The 20,884-nt window shown below is 42.6% G+C and overlaps 2 protein-coding genes across 2 annotated transcripts; both read right to left on the bottom strand.

Annotated features, from left to right (window-relative positions):
• Positions 1–745: 745 nt before the first annotated feature.
• PDCD2L (programmed cell death 2 like) lies at positions 746–6,421 on the bottom strand. Its single transcript, XM_037409384.1, has 7 exons — positions 6,258–6,421; positions 5,933–6,096; positions 5,782–5,842; positions 4,444–4,847; positions 3,225–3,338; positions 1,435–1,583; positions 746–902 (listed from the first exon to the last, which is right to left on the bottom strand). Exons 1-7 carry the CDS (start codon positions 6,369–6,371, stop codon positions 772–774), a joined length of 1,137 nt encoding a protein of 378 aa, XP_037265281.1. The 5' UTR covers positions 6,372–6,421; the 3' UTR covers positions 746–771.
• Positions 6,422–7,198: 777 nt separating this feature from the next.
• On the bottom strand, positions 7,199–20,873 carry LOC119157675 (fatty acyl-CoA hydrolase precursor, medium chain-like). The gene is made up of 15 exons (XM_037408777.1): positions 19,416–20,873; positions 17,250–17,385; positions 16,298–16,502; positions 15,442–15,586; positions 14,870–15,003; positions 14,376–14,529; positions 12,117–12,218; positions 10,873–10,977; positions 10,704–10,754; positions 10,050–10,190; positions 9,857–9,943; positions 8,711–8,858; positions 8,380–8,511; positions 8,002–8,074; positions 7,199–7,571 (listed from the first exon to the last, which is right to left on the bottom strand). Exons 2-15 carry the CDS (start codon positions 17,320–17,322, stop codon positions 7,397–7,399), a joined length of 1,725 nt encoding a protein of 574 aa, XP_037264674.1. The 5' UTR covers positions 17,323–17,385; positions 19,416–20,873; the 3' UTR covers positions 7,199–7,396.
• Between the last annotated feature and the right edge of the window lie 11 nt (positions 20,874–20,884).

The following is a 20,884-nucleotide window of genomic DNA, read 5'->3' as shown; positions in this document are numbered from 1 at the left end:
TACGAAACGCTTTAAGGACACTTACTTAAATTACTCCTCCATTAAGTCAATTAAAATACTGCAATTTAGCCTAAGCCAACAGGGAACTCCACAGAGGAACTCAGATTGTTTTAAAGCAAAGCAGCACGACCAGCTGGTGCTAAGGAGCAGGGCGCTACACCTGCCCCGCGCTCCCCGCTGCGGGAACAGCAGCACCAACACAACCCTCCACCTCTTCCCACCCAAAGCAACATGACTGTCCAAGCCCATTTAAGCATGCCAATGTAACTTATCCACTGGAAAAAACGTATAGAAAAGCTTCATGGTAGAACACTACAGTGACAGCAAGGCCCTTCCAGCCACTACCCAATGAATTCCTAACCTGTGGTCAAAACAAAGTAGATTTATTTTGAAAAAAAATCAAGCCTACATGAAGTTCCTCACTGCTAGTAGTTCCCTGTCCGGCTGATGAATGCTAACTATAACTTCCTGCAACAAGACACTCTTTCCCCTTTACTTTCCTCCCCAAATGTTAAGTGTAACTAGCATCACGAAACAATCTCTACACTTAGATTTCCATGTGTAACCAAAGTATGCAAGTTTTCCGTCACCACATTTTAGAGGCATGCTAATATATACTTCAATTGGCTATTCTTGGAAATAAGCACAATGTGATCGAACGAATTTGGTTTTTCACCACATGCAAGGAAGACTGTTGCATAATTACACACTTTCACCTGTAGTAAAAAAAACCCAACCAACAGACTTTCCATCTATGCCAAGAAATATAATTTATTTAAATAATCTCTGATCTGGGTCTTCTTGCACAAAAACAAATTCTTCAAGAGGGGTTTGATGATTTGTTGGCCAACAGCTTCTCTCACATGTATAAACTATAGCAGTTCCAAATTCCACTGACAGATCTAAAAACAAAGCAATAAAGGTATGTAATGCAAAGGTATGAAAAATGACATAACTAAGGGCCATTGCTTATTGCTATGTTTCAATCTTTGCCAATTCAGAAAATTTTTCATATTCAGTCTCCTATGTACAAAGCATTTTCTAACTTTAAAGATTTTTAAAGCAAGCTGACTCAGAATTTCCAAAGAGCTTCTTAACTGTCCGCAATCTTATCTGATGATATTTATTATTTTCCAAGGCCTCGTTTAAGAGGCAATAAAGACCAATTACTCCCAAGGTCATGGAATTATCTATACTGCTGTTATTGAAGTTCATTAGTGAGCAAATCAAGTTGTAATCACAGAGTATCCATAAACCAGAGTTATAATCTTTTGCTGAGTGAAATCTATAATGGAAAACAGTTGATTCTATGTAAGATGATCATTGTAGCTAATTAAACACATCAGCAAGAAACAATCCAAACTGCAGTTTACTAAACTTTACCAAGAAGGTGACTGTTTCTAGTATTCATTCAGCTAAATCAAAGGTCACCACCTGAATCGCTCTGGAGCATGCTGACCAGCGCTGGCATGAGTTGAAATTCAAATACTCTTTTGCTTCCACAGTTACTGCAGGCTGGAATACCTTCACTAATGTTGGCTGGAGGACACGTTATGAATAAAGGCTGGCCACCCCTGGAGTACCTACAACAAGAAAGGAAAAAAGTAATTTTTTTAAAATCTAATCTTCATAGGAAAACTTGTATGTTGGCAACAGTTGGGACTCTCTGAAACCTCTGAACTTGCTTGAAGTAAAAAACATTGTTATGCGCCAGAATCGTTGTCTAAGCTTCAGATGAGCCATCACACAAAGAATAAAGATGGGGGGGAAATATTTGGAAGGCCAACACTTGGAAAGTCTTAAAGAAACACCTGGATTTAAAAGAGACAAATGCTTTGAACTGACACCTGCAAAATACGCTGTAGCTGACTCCATCAACCAAACTACACTTTCCTGAAAATCGGAATGCTTAATCTGTGGCAGATGAAGATACTCAACATAGAATAGGTCTCAAAACCACTGTAGTTATGCCACAGAACCAACATTTTATTTATAAGAGCTCCACAATTAACAGGAAACCAACATCAAAGATGGTTTCCACTGAATGTCAACAGAGCCCAGGAGAAATAAGGGTCTAAGAGGCGTACTCACCACAGCCATGAAGGGCAATGGGAGGGCCACGTAAAGATTATAACTAGAACTAGTGACAGTCACAGGGATCACCAGAGGTGATGTTTTATAAGAACAGAAAATTAAAAGAGCATAATACTACAAAGTGATAGATCCAGTGGAAAAAACATTTTCTGAAAATGTAACTTGCACTCTGCATTTAATACATTTTCCCTATCATTTCTGATAGATAACGAATGAAAGTTTCTAATGCTTCTTATCTGTGTAACCAGCCCCTCAGACTTTACCTCCTCATCAAAAAGGTACCAGCTAGTTCCACCTGGTTCTGGAAACTTGATAAACAAAGGTCCTGTCACTACACTGAGACAGCTTGACCAGCTAGGCTGCATTGGACTCTCTGGAACAAAGAACTTAAAAACTAACCCTTGGTAGGATCCATTAAAACTATGTGTATTATTTGGTACTATGAATAATTTATTATTTGAACTCTTTGTTATACTTGCATTCAGAATTCACTCCTCTTTTGGGAAAGCAGCTGCTGTGAGGTTAAACCTGCTTTTGTTCTAGGAAAAGCAACAGATTTACAAGAACTAAAGACTGCAGGGTCCTGAGGGGTAATCACAGTAACCCCCAGAACAACTCAGGCTTTAGAACAAGTAATCTCTTACTTCAGTAACATGTCAAGGACTGAGATGTAAGCAATTAGGGTAAGGTTACAAATTTTCACAGGTGCAGACAGCCTTGGAAGTCTATCACAGCGGCATACTGCTCACTGTGCATTATACTTTCAACTCAAAACTGTCTCTTGAAAACCTCCATGTCTGGATTTCTGTGAACCTTCAAAGACAGTCTGGGTCTGTTCTCATCAGGTCTTATGTTGAAGAATGTCTCCCACAGCCAGATCTGGGGCCTCTGATCCTGCTTTGCTTCTCATTTCCTTACACTTTGTATAAAAAAAGCCCAACCAGGGACTGAAGTCTGACCACACAGGCATGGCAACAGCTCTCTTAGCAAATTCTTTGATTAATAAAAACATACGTGTATTTCCAATGAAATAGTTTATTTACCAACAATCTATACTGTTAGTACATATCTGTACTAACACACACAGATATGACCTGTATTTCCCTGTTACAACCAGATGATAAACATACCTCAGAATCTGTTCAGGACACACAGATATTCTTTTCATAAATTTATGGAACGTGGGGTCCCTGCTTTTGACTTCGCTCTTCTCGTATTTTTCAGTATCACCTTCACCTGCATAACTATAAGAAAACAAGAAAAGAAACAAAATTTCCAGTAAGATTTTCAGTACAATAAGCATGCTTTAAATATGCAATGGTTACAATACATTCACATTAAATGACACTAAGTACACTGAAAAAAAATTATACATGTTAATTTAAGAGTCACTTCCCTTTAGAGCTTGCAAGTGAACATTTTGCTTCTAGTCTTTCAGTTTCTGGTGTTTTACAATTACTAACGGTGTTTCAAAACTACCTGCACTACCTGCATGAGATTCAAATCCACCAGATACCTGCTTGAAAAAGCCCCAAACAACTCAATCCTTTAGTAACCTCTCAGAAGTTTTTTTAGCTTTTAAAGTATGATGTCTTTTTAAATTTTGAATTAAGTGTAATTAAGCAGTTCTATGATTCTATACAGGTCAACGAAACTCAACAGTAACACCGCTTCTAAAGAGCATACTATGCAGACTCTGCAATTGACAGTAGCTTTAGTTATCAAGAAAGTCAATGTTGTTCACAATTCAGGAAAATTCACTGTACTTGTTAATACAATCAAAAGACAAATGTCCTGGATATGTGCTTGCTGTGATCACCTAAGTTAATACTGGAAATATTTCCAGTAACTACATTCAAAAATTGTTTTTCAAACACCTTCAAAAATCTTCAGGAGTCTTACCATCATCCTAGCCTCTAGCCAAAATCCCTAAGTATTTACACTCTTAATAATGCAATTGGAATAGAAGAAAAACTTTAGCCTTGTAAAGAAAAAACCAAAAAGGCAAACGTTTCAATATAAGCTCGTGTCATTTAGCATAAAATACTGTTTAAACCACACTGGTTTAGTTTCAGAGATTGACAGTCCACTGCTCTGTCTGGAGCCCAAGGACATTCCAACTGCTCAGTCACTCAGAAATAGATGCATCTCCAAATAACTCACAATCTGTCAGAACTGGGTGCATTGTTATGATCTCCCAGCAAAGCACTACACACCAATGATTCCTGAAGGAGCCAGTTACAAACAAAAAGCATTCAGATTTGGAGAGTCAGATTTAGATTATCAATCAGCATACAGGAAACTACGTAATCCCTTCAATTTCAGCATGAAATCCAGACCCGTTCTCACCTTTCTGACATCAACTGTTGCAAATTAACACCCTCTCTCTGCTGATACTCCTTCCATAGCTCATCTGCATGATCTGTATCAATGAAACCAGAGTAGTCTTCCTCATCCACAACACTAATGTAAAAGGGCTTGAACACAGGAGCTGAACTAGATGTTGCCGTTATCGTTCCCTCACTGACTGGAGAGTGTGCATTCAGGGAACCTGACCCGTCCACAGCCTCAGACAAGCGAAGCTGTTGGAACTGGGATGCACAGTCCGCCTCTCTGGACACGGAGCTGCTCACCGCTTCATTTAAACCAAGCAGCTGAAGGGAAGCACATGCAGGAGATTCTGCTCCATCACAGACTCCCCAGTCATCTGCTTCATCACACCAATCCTTTGCAGCAAAGTTGGATTCTTGTTTCTGGGAAGGAAAAGCAAAAAGAGCATTGTCAAGGTAAGCCACCCTAATGCACTTCAAATACAGGTTGGTAACAGGTAAGAAAACTAAAACCTTCACCTAATGCTTAGTGTTATTTCATCCATCCTCCTCACAGTGGTACTTACCAGCATACCCACACCTACTTTTCGCAGCAGCGTAGTTATGGCAAAAAACACTGCACACTGGAGAACTGGAACAAGAATTCACTGGCTTTTTGAATGGCCTTTGTACATCATGTTGCCATACCTTGGCTGCTGGCAGGACCGCTGACAGTTTGGGTACATTTACTTGAAGCACAGTCCCTGCGCCACAAGTAAGCTCAAAGGACAGAATACGGAGGAAAATAACAAAAACAATAAGGATAATACCATCATCATTTTATCAGAGTATAAGCTTGTTTCCCACAGACCAAGATTTACCACTTTCTGCCTGCCACCACCTGTGACTGCCACCCTCCTCTTTCAGCCTTAAGCCAACATGCAGTTTTTCTTCATGAGCTAAAATACCATAAGTATATTAATGAGAACCAAATCAGATTAAGGAAAACTGATGATAAATTTCAAGAAAAATCTGTAAAAATTAGAAAATCGGGCATCTTAAAGATCAAACCCCCAAACCTAAGCAGAACAGCCGAGCCATTTAAAGTTCAAAAGTAACGTTGAGGTAGCTCAAGGAATTAAAGCACTAAATATCAGTTTTGAGCATAGAGCTGGCCTGCGGTCTCTGCCGGAACACAAGCCTAACGCAGCTCGGGAACACGAAGTTAATCCTCTGGTGAATCCCGCGCAGTGCTCACCGTGCCCCGCCACCGGGGCCGTGCCGCAACCTCCTCCCGCCTCCCCCCACCCCCCGGCCGCCTGGGGGGGCTGCGGGCACCCGACAGCGCATACAAAAGGCGCCCCCCGCCCCCCGGTACCTGCTCCGCGCCGCGGCCCGGCGCCCCCTCCGGCAGGCTCTGGGCGCGCAGCACCGTCCAGCTGCGGCGGGCGGGGAAAAACAGGAGAGCGGGGTCAGGGCGCGCGCGGCCGGTCGCTGCCCCGCGCGGTGCGGTGCGGTGCGGTACTCACCCGCCCGGCGCTCCCCGGCAGCCCGTCCCGGCACAGGCGAAGACGCTGGCGGCGCGGTGGCAGGGGGAGCCGGCCAGCGGGCAGTACACCTGCACCAGGAGCGCCAGCTCCCCGCCGCACAGCCCGCAGCGGGGCCGGCCCGCCCGCACGCGCGGCACCCAGTCCTGGAAAAGCAACAGCACGGGCGCCGCTGGAGACGCGCCGAGGGCGCCCCGACAGCCGGCCGGGCCGCCACCCCCTTGGGGCAGGGCCCCGCCGCCGCCGCCACCACCACCACCACCACCACCACCACCACCGCCACCCTCCCCCCCCGGCCCGCCCCTACCGCGGAGCCCCCCAGCTTGCTGGTGGCCCAGGCGGGGGGCAGCCCGCCTCCTCGGCACGGCCCCACCATGGCGGCGTCGCGCAGCCCCAGCAGCACGGGCGGCCCTGCCGCCATAGCAGCGCCTGGCTACGGCGGCCGCCGGCGGACACGCGCCGCCGGATCGCTGGGCCCGGCCCGACCGAGCGGCGGGGACGCGCCTGTGCGCATGCTCGCGGGGCCGGCGGCCGTGCCCGTGAGGCGGCGGCGGGTCCGTGCCCCCCGCAGGGCGCTGGGCAGCCGCAGGGTTCCGGTGTCGGCGCGGTGCTGAGCAGCCGTGCGGGGGGCGGCGGGAGGCGCCGGCTGAAGGCGCCCCAAAATCCCGGAGACCTTGCGTGAAGGCGCGCCCCGGACCGGGCCCGGGCGAAGGTCGTAGAGAAGCGCGGGTGCAGCGCGACCCCCCCCGCCGGCGACCAAGCCCCACGCAGCCGCTTGCTCACTCCCCCTCACCCAGTGGGATGGGGAGGAGGATCAGAAAGGAATGGAAAACTCAAGGGTTGAGATAAGAACAATTTAATAGGTAAAGCAAAAGCCGCGCACGCAAGCAAAGCAAAACTAGGGATCCGTGCACTGCTTCCCATGGGCAGGCAGGTGCTCAGCCATCCCCAGGAAAGCAGGGCTCCATCACGTGTAACAGTGCCTGGGGAAGACAAATGCCATAATGCCAAATTTCCCCTCCTTCCTTCTTCTTCCCCCAGTTTATATACTCAGCATGACGTCATATGGCATGGCATACCTCTTTGGCTAGTTTGGGTCACCTGCCCTGGCTGTGTCCCCTCGCAATGTCCCGTGCCCCTCCAGCCCTCTTGCTGGCAGGGCCCAAGAAACCAACAAGTCCTTGATTTAGTATAAACATCACCCAGCAACACCTAAAAACATCAGTGTGTTATCAACATTGTTCTCACACCAAATCCAAAACACCGCACTGCACCAGCTACCAAGAAGAAAATTAACTCTATCCCAGCTGAAACCAGGACAGTGATCATGACAATAGATGACATAATACCGAGTCAGAAGCTGATTATTAAACTCTGCATCCTGACAAATGAATTTTGTGTGACTTCACTTTGGGTTTTAAAAGCAAAGCATACCCTCCACAACGCCTACAAATCTGTGTGTTCTCTCCTTTCATTCATAATTTGTTTTGTGAGCTGTGCCCAAAACTCCATTTTGCGTTCTTTCAATTTCTTTGATGCCTTTTGCACTAGGTCTATTTCCAGGTATCCTTCATCCGGATCATACTGAGGCCAATGGACCAAGCCTTCTCCGTTGGGATTTCTGGAAATAACATGATGAAAAGTTAGTTTTCCATTTGCATATCAATTGTGCTCTGACTGCTTAGGTTGGGAGAATTTCAGAAAACTAACAACACAAGCTCAGATTATGTGATTTTAGTATCTGAATAGTTGGATATTTTTTAACAAAACGCTCAACAGTGGAATAGCAAAAAATTAATAATTGCCATTACTTTTGGATCTAAAACTCCATTGCAGATGGAGAAGTAGCTCTTGGATTATTTTTTTTCTTTTTTGGCTTGCAGGTTCATTTAAAAGGTTTTTCTTGCAATCATTAAGAACAAAAATGATTTAATATTTATCTTAAATTCTGCCAAATTTGTAGGAACCACCATATAAGCATTGCTTCAGGCATATAAGTATGTTTCAGGCAGCACAGACAGAACTTGAGCTGTAATTAACATGATTCTCACCCATTTCTAGCAAAGTTAGTCCAATATTTCATAACAGTTCTGCTAAGTTTATTTTCTTCTTCTGTAGTATACCCTGCGAAGTCAGAGATGAAATGGCAACATTAAAAAACCAAATAATCAAAAAAGTAGCAGCTATATATGAATTCAAACAGACTGTAAACAGTTCTAGTTGTTGCTCTGAGCTATGTGAGTTTTACCTGAGCAGAGATCTAGGAGAGAGCTGCAGATGAATGATTTAATGATAAGTACTAAAGACAGAAAGTGTTTATCTTGATTCCAGTGTTTCTAAGACAGAAAAACTGTTCTCAAGCCCTCCAGTAAGCAAAATGATTAAGATGATGTTTGAAAAGAACACTTCAGCAAGCATGGATACATCACCGGCTAAGAACGGCCTTCCAAAGACAAAGGCAATCTCATCTGCATGATCTGCTTTTACAAAGTCTGGTACAACACCTGCCGCTGAACTTTGTCGATGTTGAAATTCATAAAAGTAGACTGGGTTGCCAGCATCTAGTAGAAAATAAACAGAAGGGTGTTAGTTTGAGAAAATACCTGCCACCAAACGTGATAAACTTTCATCACAAGCTGTTTTGATACAATGAAAACACTCTCAGTTCTTGGATAATGACATGTGATGCATACTGTCCACAGACACACCCCAGGATGGAATTCTACATTTCTTCTAATAGGTGCTGAATTAGAGACTTACCTCTATGGTATCTAGCCACCTCAACGGCTGAAATCACAAGCAAGGAGTCTCCCATTGCATCAAAAAGGCCATCTCGCACTTGAGTACGGTTTCCTGTATTCCCTATGTATTCATTGTATACTTGATCAACAAATTCACAAGTAACACCCTGAACATGAACAATAAAAATACTTCTTATAATGTTGATGAATATTATAAAGAGTAACAGCACTGAGTGTACCATCTGCACATCCCTGGCCAAACATTACCTTCTTTCAGAGAAAATCCTCAGCTGGGTAAGAGTGTGGCTCAGAGCTCAGAACTGGGAGTCACACAGCTACCCAGATACAGATGTTCTCAGGGAAAAGAGGTTTGTAAGATCTAAAGATCTTTGATCTTTAGATAAACATCAGTCAGTGATGCTGATAAATACATATGGTAGTCTGTTCTCAGTTCTGTGGAAATAACCCTCATCAGAGAAATCATGTTGGATTTCATAACATTCATTTATTGGTGTAGGTGGCCATAATTTACTGCCTTTCAGAACAAGCCTGGGCTCTGCCATTCTGAGTTCATAATGGATGTCTGTGACACTGAATGATCCATTGCGAGTACTAGCCATGTTTATAAAGTCCTTAATTCTTACTTAGTAATCTGCAATTTTCTCTAGTAGTTTCAGGAGAGCACAAAGGAACCAGAAAGTTAAGAGGTTTGTAAATTACAGGGAAGCAAAACCTCAAGAAACCTGAATGTAGGTCTCAGTGCCATTTTAAACATCTCAAGTTATTACTTTCTATTCTCCAGCTTCTGCTTCAGAAGGGTTTGTTCTATAGGACTTGTGTCATACCTGCTGGTACCATGCATGTCTTGGATAACCTAGGGTATCTAAAATGTCACAGGAGACCTATGTTTAGGTACCTGAATCACTCATGGATTTCCACAGAACTCCTTTTTAAAAAGAGGGGCATTTAGGATAGAAATCCAGAGGGCATTTTCAGTCGCTAGTGGCAACAGGAATATACTGTGTTTGCTGCCCATTACTGCCCCATGGTAGGAAGCTGTCAAACAGAACAAAGTTTGCCTCTAAAATATACCCCTCCAGGAGTACAACACAGAACCAGGCTGGTGAAGAAGCAGCAGTGGTTTATTCTGAAAATGGTGTCTTACCTGAAATGAGGATGATAAGAAGCTCTGTAAAACTTGATATGCAACATCTGTGTCCAGACCATCTGTGTAAGGAGGTAATTTCATTATCTGCATGATACAGAGAAGCATATTTATTAGAAAATCCTGCATTAACAAAATGTTATAAATAAATAAATATAACAAAAAATAAATAACAACATTGTAAGTCTCTTACTGTAGGAACTGCCCATCCAAATTCACAGTTATTTACTCCTATTATATATGGGACTGCAGTGATCAGTTTTTCAGATAGTAACTGCTTGGGACTCTTTGGAAAAAATACACCATCTATAGTTGTGCTGATGAACAGGGAACGCTGGACAAAAGAAACCCAAACCAAACAAACAGCTTCATTAATACATGAATTTTGCTTCTAGAAAAAAATTTCAGATTTTTACTGTAGTTCCAAAGCAAAGCAAATGAAGTGTCAAGTGAAAATATTAAAAATAACAGTATTCAATCCATCTCTAAATTTTCTCTGACATATTTTCTGCTCTAGGCAGAAGATTCTGTGAAGATTAGCATTATATTTTTACCATTTGTGAAAGATAGATGATGATGTTCAATTTACATCTCTTCTTAGTTCAATCCTGTTATGGATGTGTGGAGCAGTGGGGGAAAAAAACAATTTCTGTGTTGAAACTACAAAGGAACATGGGATCCAGCACTGTGATAAGAAATATTAAGTAGGACATAGTTTATTATATTAACTAATTTTCAGGTTCTCCAAGAGAAACTAACATTTCCTACACGTTTTTCCTTCCCCTGGTACAGCATGACACCAAAACACAAATAGTTCAAAGTCCATGTAGAATGAAAGGGAAATTACCTGTTCGCATTTTTCAAGCGAGGTATAGCATATCGGCAGGGTTGCCAAATCCTGACAAGAAAGTCACATTCATTTGAAGTTCTCTTAATATTACAGCACACCAATAGCATACTCTATTATGATAAAATTTGAAATGTCATTTAAACACAAGAAGTATAATTTCACCTACCAATTTTAGTGTTATCTGTACTATCTCTTCTTCTGTTTTTTCTCTTAAGCATTCAACTACTTCAGCTGAACTGGATTTTCCACAGCCAGAAGCAAAAGCAATTCTCTGCAATCAATAAAAACAAACACTCACTTTTTCATGTACTTCCCATGGACGGCTCTATGTGCCACCAGACTGGAGAGTCCAGTAGGGGCTGTCTAAACTTCTGCACAAGGATCACTGAAGCCAGCCATGTTCTAGCTGCAGAGGTAGAAAATAAGAAGCCCTCATAACCCTTCACACTGTGGGCTGAGCAGAAGGACAAAATACATGCCTCCAAAATATTTTGATACAGAAACAGAATAAGATAGTCATTCTGGTAAATAACATGCTGGGCTGAGAAGGCAGGATGACAAAAAGGAGTGAGTGATGCACAGTCAGAATACAACCACGAAGACCACAGCATCACAGAACGGTCAGGGTTGGAAGGCACCTCTGGAGATCATCTAGCCCAACCTCCTGCTACAGCAGGGTCACCTACAGCAGGTTGCACAGAGTCGTGTCCAGGTGGGTTTTGAACGTCTCCAGAGAAGGAGACCCCACAGCCTCCCTGGGCAGCCTGTGCCAGGGCTCTGTCACCCTCAGGGTAAAGAAGTTCTTCCTCATGTTCAAATGGTAAAAAGAGCATGTTATACCATTCCTGATGATGTCTTTTTGGGTGGAGTAACAGCTCTCATTAGACAGGCAGAGCTCATTATAATGTTGTCTCTTTTATATCCCAGATTATCGACTCTAGGTTCCTGGAAGCCGTTTCTTGTAGTCGAAAAAAAATATTGGGTTGAAGTCAGCTCTTATTTTCAAATATAAACAAATCGATTAAGATTTTATTTATTTGCACACAACAGGCATCAAACAGGAGGGGAATAGTAATCAGAATCTGGTGCCATTTTCCAGCCAAAAATTATAGCTCAACTTTTCTTGAAGACAGTACATGTTATAGTATTCCTTTACATTCCACACTTCTTCCCTGACTTCTCTCTTTGCTTCCTTAGTCTTTTGCTTTTATTCAAACATATATGAATATTTGGGTATTTGAAAAGCAAAGCACCATTAAACATGTATTGTCTGCACACAGAAATACTGTCTTTAATGACTGTGGTTGCAGTTTCATAAGAAAAAAAATCTGTTTCTACATTTTAGAATAAACAGTTTAAGATATGCAAAACTATCTGGAAAAATAATGAAAATTACTACAAAATACCCACTTGTGCTTCGTTCTCAGGATGGTCAGTGAACAAAGCCCTGATTGCAGTACCACTCTCTGAAATGGCCTTATGGAACAAGCCCTTTCCCAGGGGAGATAAGACCTGTAAAAAAGCAAGAACAAGCATTACAAGCATGATAAGCATGATGTTCTGATCACTGTCTTAGAATTTCAATATTAGGGATTGCCATTTGAAACGTTTTGAAAGGAAATGTCATAAGACTGTATCCTCTGATCATAGTTCAGCTATGCAAAAGGATTTGGCAGCACTGTCAGGGATCACAGCATCACAGAACGGTCAGGGTTGGAAGGCACCTCTGGAGATCATCTAGCCCAACCCCCTGCTAAAGCAGGGTCACCTACAGCAGGCTGCACAGAGTCGTGTCCAGGTGGGTTTTGAATGTCTCCAGAGAAGGAGACCCCACAGCCTCCCTGGGCAGCCTGTGCCAGGGCTCTGTCACCCTCAGGGTAAAGAAGTTCTTCCTCATGTTCAGCTGGAACTTCCCGTGGTGCAGTTTGTGCCCGTTGCCCCTTGTCCTGTCGCTGGGCACCACTGACAAGAGCCTGGCCCTGTTCTCTTGACCCTTGTCCTTAAGACACTTGTATGCATTGATAAGGTCCCCTCTGAGCCTTCTCCCGGCTAAACAGGCCCGGCTCTCCCAGCCTTTCCTCATAAGGGAGATGCTCCAGTCCCCTCATCAGCTTCACAGCCCTCCACTTGCCCCTCCCCAGCAGTTCCCTGTCTCTCCTGGACTGGGGAGCCCAGCACTGGACACAGCGCTCCGGGTGCAGCCTCACCAGGGCAGAGCAGAGGGGCAGGATCACCTCCCTGCACCTGCTGGCCACGGTCCCCCTCATGCACCCCAGGATCCCACTGGCCTCCTTGGCCACCCGGGCACACTGCTGGCCCAGGGGCAACTTGCTGTCCCCCAGCAGTCCCAGGTCCTTCTCCTTAGAGCTGTCCCCCAGCAGGTCACCCCCAGCCTGTACTGGTGTGTGGGGCTGTCCCTCCCCAGGGACAGGACCCTACACTTACCCTTACTGAACCCCATGGGGTCCCTCTCTGCCCAGCTCTCCAGCCTGCCCGGGTCTGGCTGAAGGGCAGCGCAGCCTCCTGGTGCATCAGCCGCTCCTCCCGGTTTTGTACCATCAGCAAACATGCTGAGGGCACCTCGGTCCCTTCGCCCAGGTCACTGGTGAGTAAGTTGAACAAGACCGGAGCCAGTGCTGACCCCTGGGGAACACCGCTGGCCACGGGCCTCCAGCTGGGCTCTGCTGCCGATCACAGCCCCCTGAGCTCTGCCATTCAGCCCGCTCTCAGCCCACCTCACCGTCCGCTCATCTAGTCCACACCTCCTGAGCTTGCCCATGAGGATGTTATGGCAGACAATGCCAAAAGCCTTGCTGAGGTTGAGGCAGACAGCATCCACCACTCTCCCCTCATCTACCCAGCCAGTCATTCCATCAGAGAAAGCTATCAGGCTAGTCAGGCATGACTATTTCCCCTTGATGAATCCATGCTGACTAACCCTGATAACCTTCTTTTCCTCCACAAGCTCGGAGATGAGGAGCTTATGCCAGCTTTTTCCCATCCCATAGCACCTTGCTTCCAAGATTTCATGGAACTACACTGCAAGCCAGATATGGATCAAATATAACTGTGTCCAAGATAGTGTGGCTGTGTTACAGAAGGGAAATAAAGAACTGTTGGCCAGAGAGCAGGAGCTTAGGAAATAGGAATTGTTATCACATGTATCACTGAACACTCGTTTCACTGTGGGATCTCTACCAAATTGTGAGAGACTGAAGAACCTTTTAACCAGTGTGTTCAGTGTTGATGTAAAAATTTGACATAATCAACTGGGTCACAAAATGCACATCTGGTTCCTCTATCATGACTATTTGCCTTGGTTAGTTTGTGCAAGTGACTGTCAAAGCAAACAGGGAATGGGCAATACATCCTCTTAAAGGACTTTCCTGACAAATATAAATTTTTGTGGCACTGGAAAAAAAAACACCCCAGAATTTAATTTAGTAGATAAGGAATAACATTTTGGGTCTGAACTACAAGATTTGGACATGAATAGAATATTTTCATCAATCAGAGGCTGTATTGTTATATTACAGAACAAAGTAATGTGTCATTTACTATAAAACCATCCCTTTTTTCCTCACTGACTTTTCATACAGGTACTAAAAATTAATGCGGAGAGTGGTTTTTTCCCTAAGTAATTAAAATTCAATATTACTATGATCTTACAAGAGCAGAAATGCTGATTCCTCCTGCAGATTCTCCAGCAATAGTGACAGATCCCGGATCTCCTCCAAAATATATGATATTTTCCTGAACCCACTGAAGAGCTCTTACTTGATCTAAATACCCCCAGTTACCTCGAGCGTGCTTATCACCAGTGCTGCAGAGAAAGAATAGATTTGTTTAAATACTCAGTGCAAGAAACAAGGCAGAGAAAAATAAAATCTGTGGTATAAGAAATCAGCTGCCATTCTCTACACAGAGCTTCTCTACACAACTGAAAACTAAATGTCTCAGAAAGTATTGAGATGAGAGTAGCAGATGAACAAGAACAGACTTGGAAGCTGACTTGGGACCTGTAAATTGTTCCCAACTACTGCATATGTAATGAAGCAATGTATAGTTTCTTCGCACAAGAAAGTATTCTGCACATCTCTTCACAAAGGTTTTGCACACATAATTTTGGAAATCACTTAGCAAAACCTGAAATAAAATCTTACCTAAAATATCCGACAATACCTAATCTGTACTGAATTACTACAACCACCACATTGTCAAAGGCTGCTAATGCTGAACCATCATATGATGAAGCTGCTCCAAAAATGAATCCACCTCCATGTATCCATACAAAGACCTGGAAAAACAAAACAAAGAACAATCCAGCACAGATAACAGCTTCCAGTGATAAAAACTAAATATAAAACAAAATACAGTATTTGGTACTGTTTCACTCCTGACTCTTTCAGATTACATGTCACAAATGGTAGAAGTCTTTTAAATATGAGGCCTGCAGTCTTACAAAATGGCAGTGGTTTGATTAAATACTTACATTATACCAGTGCCCTGTGACATTTCACAGATTATTTAGAGGAAATCAAACATCACCTAGCTAAAATGTCAATAAAATTTTATTTGTAAAATCAGATTTTGTCTCTCTCAAACAAACATTTACTGGGGCAAAGCATGTAACTTGAGCATCATTGCAAAACCGCACCTTAAGTTTGCATATAGCACAAATTGTAGGTTTGCTGTAAAACAATTCTGCTAGTGGTTTTGTAATGGTTTTGCTTACAGGCAGCTTCTCCTGATTTCCTGTAGAAACGGGTGTGTACACATTTAGGTATAAGCAATCTTCAGACATTTGGAGAAGAACATTCTCTTTTCTATTAGTAACAACATCCGAAAAATACTGTCCTAGTTCTTTATCCTGTAGACACCTGAATAAATGAAAAAATAACAAGCAATATAACTAAACAAATAACTAAATAACAAATAACTAAAAAGCAAATAAACAACAAATAACTAAAACCTCAGAGCTACTAAGTGTAGCTTTTCTGTACTTACACAACCAAGTGCAAACCAGAAAGCAAGCTCTAATACATTTCTACATGGTTGGCGACAGAAAACATAAAATATTATTTTCATTTTTAATATATTTTCTTCCTTTGACATGGCATTAAGGAGATCCATGAAAAGGAGCCACAGTCTAGAGCAGTACACAGTGACATGAAGATATAATTTTGCATGTTTCAAAATATTACAGGAATATACCTGAAAATACATATGGCTATAAATTGCTTAAAAGAAAATGCAAATTAATTTTTACATCTTCAACAGGTTTTTTTATTGTAATGGCAGGTATTAAGCTTGAGACACTAAACAAGGGCAGCAGTACAAATGGAGTAAGACATTTACAATATAGGCTAGAATTGGTCTGCATTTTTTATGTGTCCTATTAAGCATGTGACTCCCTTGGCATTTGTTTCTTCTAATAGTGCATTCCAACATTTCCTCGGCTTCTTTCTGTTTCTGCTCCAAAGTTACACAGTTTATAAACATTGCTAAGTAATGGCCAAATGCTCCCTGTACATCAGTGTCCTGGCATTGCATATAATATAAAATTATTAAAAAATTCAATGGTTTCTTACATTGGTGGGTAGGAAGTGGCATCTCTGACACCTTTCCATGGCTCGGGTGGCTGGGGTTCAGAAAACCTCAGTGGTCCAACTGGAGGCTTAGCAAAAGGAAGTCCCAGAAAGACATTTACATTCCTCCCAGCAGCGTCTACTTTGAATTGGTACCCTCGTACTCTCCCATAGTTGGTCATCACTTCTGGTTGCTCTGCTTTTTGTCCTGGGGAATGTGAGCACAAAGTCACACAACTGGTCTATTTGTAAATAATTGCTAGATTTCTAAGAGCTTTAGCTACTTAAATATACACCTTCTGTTCACTTAAACAATTCATTTTCGCGCATGAGGCTTCAACAAACTCTAATCAGTATAGCTGACATTATTTCAGCCTTCAATTTAATTGGTTTGTATGTATAATCTCCCTCAGGTATATCATATGTATTGTCTCACTATACACAAATATGGGTAATTGCATATAGACTTTAAACCTTTTTGATCCAGGTTGTTAGAAGTCCAATAGATTGCTCTCATTAAGAAAAGGTATTTTCTTTTTAAGAAAAGACCTGTGAACACATGAAATATATTCTGGACCCTTGACAGTATGTACAGCGAAAAGAAAAAAATTCTAACACACCTGAAAGTAGTATGGCATATACAAATACGGTTAACATTTAGGTAAGATTCATTCTAAGATCCGTTTGAAAGTTCTCAGTACCAAATTACAAATGTGGTACAGTGGCCTGACCCGCCTCAGATCAGACAAGATTTTGGGACAGGAATTTGATTTTGCTATTTGCAAAAAAGGCAAACATGACAAATGACTGAAAGCAGATCACAAAAAGAAATGAAGAACTATTTGCTATTCAGACTTAATTTCTATGCAGCAAGGGGCTCCCCTAGGTGAGCAAGCTGCACATGTGCTCTATTTCCTTACAGAAAGCGATAGGGAAAAACCCTTCTGAGGCTTACCAGTAGCTACCAGCGCTGTGACTCCAACGGTGAGAATCAATGACAGCAGTGATGTGTCCTTTCCAGCTGCCATTTTGCAAGCTGGTCACATAGTCCTCTCCTCAGCCTGTCGCCTTATATACTCTGCTGAGTATTACTGTTATGCAAGTTATATGTTTTTTAAAAAACAATAATAGAAAAATCTTAGCTTTTCCTGCTGGATGGTTATCCCACATGTCACTCAGTCCTGTGTGTTCAGGGATGTTTGTTTGGCATCTAATGCAACACATAAGTTTTGCAACACTAAAGAGATGATTATCCAACTTCTGTAGTGTGGGAACAGCATTAAAGGATTTGAGTGGTAACTATACGTTCAAAACCCCTGAAAGATCAGGAGGCTTTATGAACTACTGTGTGAACTCACATCTATCATTAGAGCATGAGATGAAAGAGAGGGAAGAGATAGCTGAAGAGAAAAAAAAAGAGATTTTCTGCCTATGTGAACGAAGAGATTGTGGTAGTGGGCTCCACCTTCTTTTGTTTGTCAAGGCTCAGTAGCTCTTCCCCCAGAAAGGCTGTTATGCAGTTTTATATCATGTGAATTCTCAGTTGGCAGAGACAACTTTTCTATAGATTGATTTACTGCTTGCACCTTTGATTTCAGCTGAGTCATAAAGACCCACAGTCATTACATTAGTTCAACACAGCTATTGTACATCTAGTGATCCTGTGTACTACGGCTGTGCTTGTGTCCTGCATCCCAAATCTTCCCAAGTATATCTGCACAGGTGTGATTTACAGCCCTTATAAGTAAATCCCGGTTAACTTTAAACCCAGCTGCTCAGAGAGCAAGCTGTGGCCAGGTACACCTTCAGCACATGCTGGGTATCTTGAGCATTTGCTCTGTTGATCCGGACTCCTGCTTTCTGTACTGAGCAAGCTCTGCACTGCAGCAGCTACACTTTAACAACGCCAATGCTATGCTAGTGTGCATAGCAGCCATCTCTGAGTGTACGGTTAGTGCACAGTATACATTGGCAAATGGGATAACACTGTACATTGAGTTTCTAAGAAAATAATGTGGACAATAACTTCATCGTCAAATTTTTATAGCTGTATAGGTGTTCTCTGAAAGACTTTTTTCTTGTTTCTCGAGTGAAGTTCATGACACTAAAGGTCAATAAAACTGGTCTGTGATTAGTCTGCACTGTTATGAATGTACAGTCTATACTGTATTGATAGATGTATGTGCTGTCAAATGCAATGAGTGGAAACAGGTGCCTGGAGTACGAGTGATGGAGTTTAGCATAAGTTATCTCCCATCTTTGTCTCTGTGACAAAGTTTTGCTAGAAGCCAAGGGCAGAAGTACTAAGTAGTAGTAAACTCTGCACTCCTGTTTGCTTGCTTGAATGCTGTTGCAAATTCTTCCACTGTCCTCACTTACCCTGGACTGCTTTGGTTCCTGGCGCGGGAAACCTGTTTCTACGTGAGGTGGAACTAGAAGATTCCCTGCTTGGGACTCAGCTTGCATCCTGATGGGCATGCATGCCTCAGGACTCCCTTGTGACCCACAAACTACAGGAGGGGTCCTCTGCTGCAAAGTCAAATGCTCTGCTTGCTGCTCTCTACTTTTGCTGTAACAAACTTTATTTACCTCCATAAACAATTTATTTTCTATCTCCTGATATTTACTGATTCTACTAAACTCTGTCCTTTCCCATTTGCTTTTCCTTTATTTTCCCCCTTCATTTACTACTCTATTTTCCCAGCTTTACTCTTTAATCTTTGCTCTACTCACTACTTTACTCTCCAAGTACACATTCTGCAAAATGTCTCAGCTCATGTCCCATCCACAGTCCCAGAGAGGGGGCCATTCTGAAAATATTACCAGCGCAAACCAGTTTCTGCAAACTCTGCCAATCTTACTTATGAGAAGATAATAAAGAGATGGGATTGTAGATCCCTAAAGCCTTGCCTGTAGATACTTTGTATGGATCTGCAAGCATGATCTGTATGTCTGTATGCTCTGGAAATGTGGAAACTTCTACTCTAGTGACACAGACTAAACTTGTGGAATCTGGAGACAGTGCTACATACCTGGCAAGTGGAATTATTGAATCCTTTTGGCATTTAATTTTAATACAGAATATTTTGCACCTTACCCTACATCAGTGAATAATACGTACCTCATGGATCAATCACAAAAAAATCCTGCCATATGACATTTGCCTCTTTATACTTCAATGTCCTGCTATCTTTCTTGATTTCAACAGCTAAAAAATAGAGACAAACATCAGATTTATAGGCCCATAATTGAATAAGAGCTCACAATTACATTTTGCCTCAAGTACGTATGGCAGGAGTGTTTAGACATCTGCGTTTAAAACAGGGTCAGTTTGGTTTTTTTACTGAGCCCCTCATGAGTATTCAGTGAAGCTGGAGTGTATAAAACAGAGCTGTAATCTATGAAGCTTGGAGAGCTTTAACACTCTCTCACTTTGGCATGTGGTAGTCTCACACCAGGGTGTTTCTGGGATGAGACGGAGTATCAGAGCACTCACGCCTAAGTAGACAGGAGTAAAATCTTCTGACGTTTTCCAACTGTGATTTATTTTTAGCACTATGCCCGTGCATAGTCATAGCAGAAGTCAGTTCTGCTGTACTTCTCTGCATACACTTAGAAGATAAGCATATATTCTGTGCATATATATACAATACTGCCTGTTTATCTCCTTTTAAAGGGAGCGGTACAGGACCTCAGGGGAATTGTACACGCAATAAAATTTATCAAGACTATTTTGAGATTATATTCCCCTCACAAAACATGTTAGCAAAAACAAAGGAGGAGGGGCAGATGGCCAGCAGGAATTCCTGCTTACCAGAACAGCAGTTGGGCTAACAGCCTAACCCTACCTCCTGAGTTCTGACTGGCAACAGAATCTGGGCGGAAAGACATAGGAAATTCTACCCAATTTCTTCCAATATTCAGAAAGAAGGGATGGCCAGTTAGTTGCTGTAGGACATTATTAGCCATGAATAACCTTAAATTCTTCCAGAGATATAGAGGTGAGATGAAAGAAGCGGGGAACCGGTGCCTAGTGCCCCACAGGATCTGTGGAGCTGCGTAAGGCTGCTGGGAGGTAGCAGTATGGTCAGGAATAAGGTTGGGAGCTGGAGCAGTCTAGGAGCCAGATCCAGGGAACAAACAAAACAGACCCGAGAAAGAAGTTCTTGACAACACTGAAATGAAGTGTTCAAGACTTGCTCTTGGTAGTCCATGCCAGTAAGGACTCTGGAACAATTCTGGTACAAACACATCTCTCTCCAGTGCTAGTAATGGAGGCCTGTGACCCAGTGCAGAGCACCTGGAACTGACTGATGGCACCGAGAACAGCCTGAAGCACAATGTAACACACCATGGAAAAGACAGAAAGCGTGAAAATCATGTTACCAGCGTGGATCCTTCTAGGGAAATTATGGCCAAATTTAAAAGGAAAAAAGTGTGGGTAGTGGAGAGCATTTCTCCCTTTTCTAACTTCTGAGAGAAGTCTTAATTCCAGCACTACCATTACAGATTATGTATCACAACAGTCAGAAATATACTATCACTGTGGTAAAACCAACTTAGAAAGCAGAACAGTCTTAAGTTTAATTT

Source organism: Falco rusticolus, chromosome 15 (genome assembly GCF_015220075.1).
Source record: "Falco rusticolus isolate bFalRus1 chromosome 15, bFalRus1.pri, whole genome shotgun sequence".
NCBI classification, from domain to species: Eukaryota; Metazoa; Chordata; class Aves; order Falconiformes; family Falconidae; genus Falco; species Falco rusticolus.
This window is presented reverse-complemented; position numbering and strand designations above follow the sequence as displayed.

Bases quoted from the DNA above. Each gene is read 5' to 3' on its own strand.
- PDCD2L (XM_037409384.1), bottom strand. From the start codon at position 6,371: ATGGCGGCAGGGCCGCCCGTGCTGCTGGGGCTGCGCGACGCCGCCATG. The intron at 5,843-5,932 runs GTGAGTACCGCA...CGCCCGCCGCAG, and splicing joins TGCCGGGGAGCGCCGGGCGG to CTGGACGGTGCTGCGCGCCC. The intron at 3,339-4,443 runs GTGAGAACGGGT...GTTTTCTTATAG, and splicing joins CAACAGTTGATGTCAGAAAG to TTATGCAGGTGAAGGTGATA.
- LOC119157675 (XM_037408777.1), bottom strand. From the start codon at position 17,322: ATGGCAGCTGGAAAGGACACATCACTGCTGTCATTGATTCTCACCGTT. The intron at 9,944-10,049 runs GTAAGAGACTTA...TGTATCATGCAG, and splicing joins TTGGATGGGCAGTTCCTACA to ATAATGAAATTACCTCCTTA. The intron at 8,512-8,710 runs GTAAGTCTCTAA...ATTTTCTACTAG, and splicing joins GGTGGCTAGATACCATAGAG to ATGCTGGCAACCCAGTCTAC.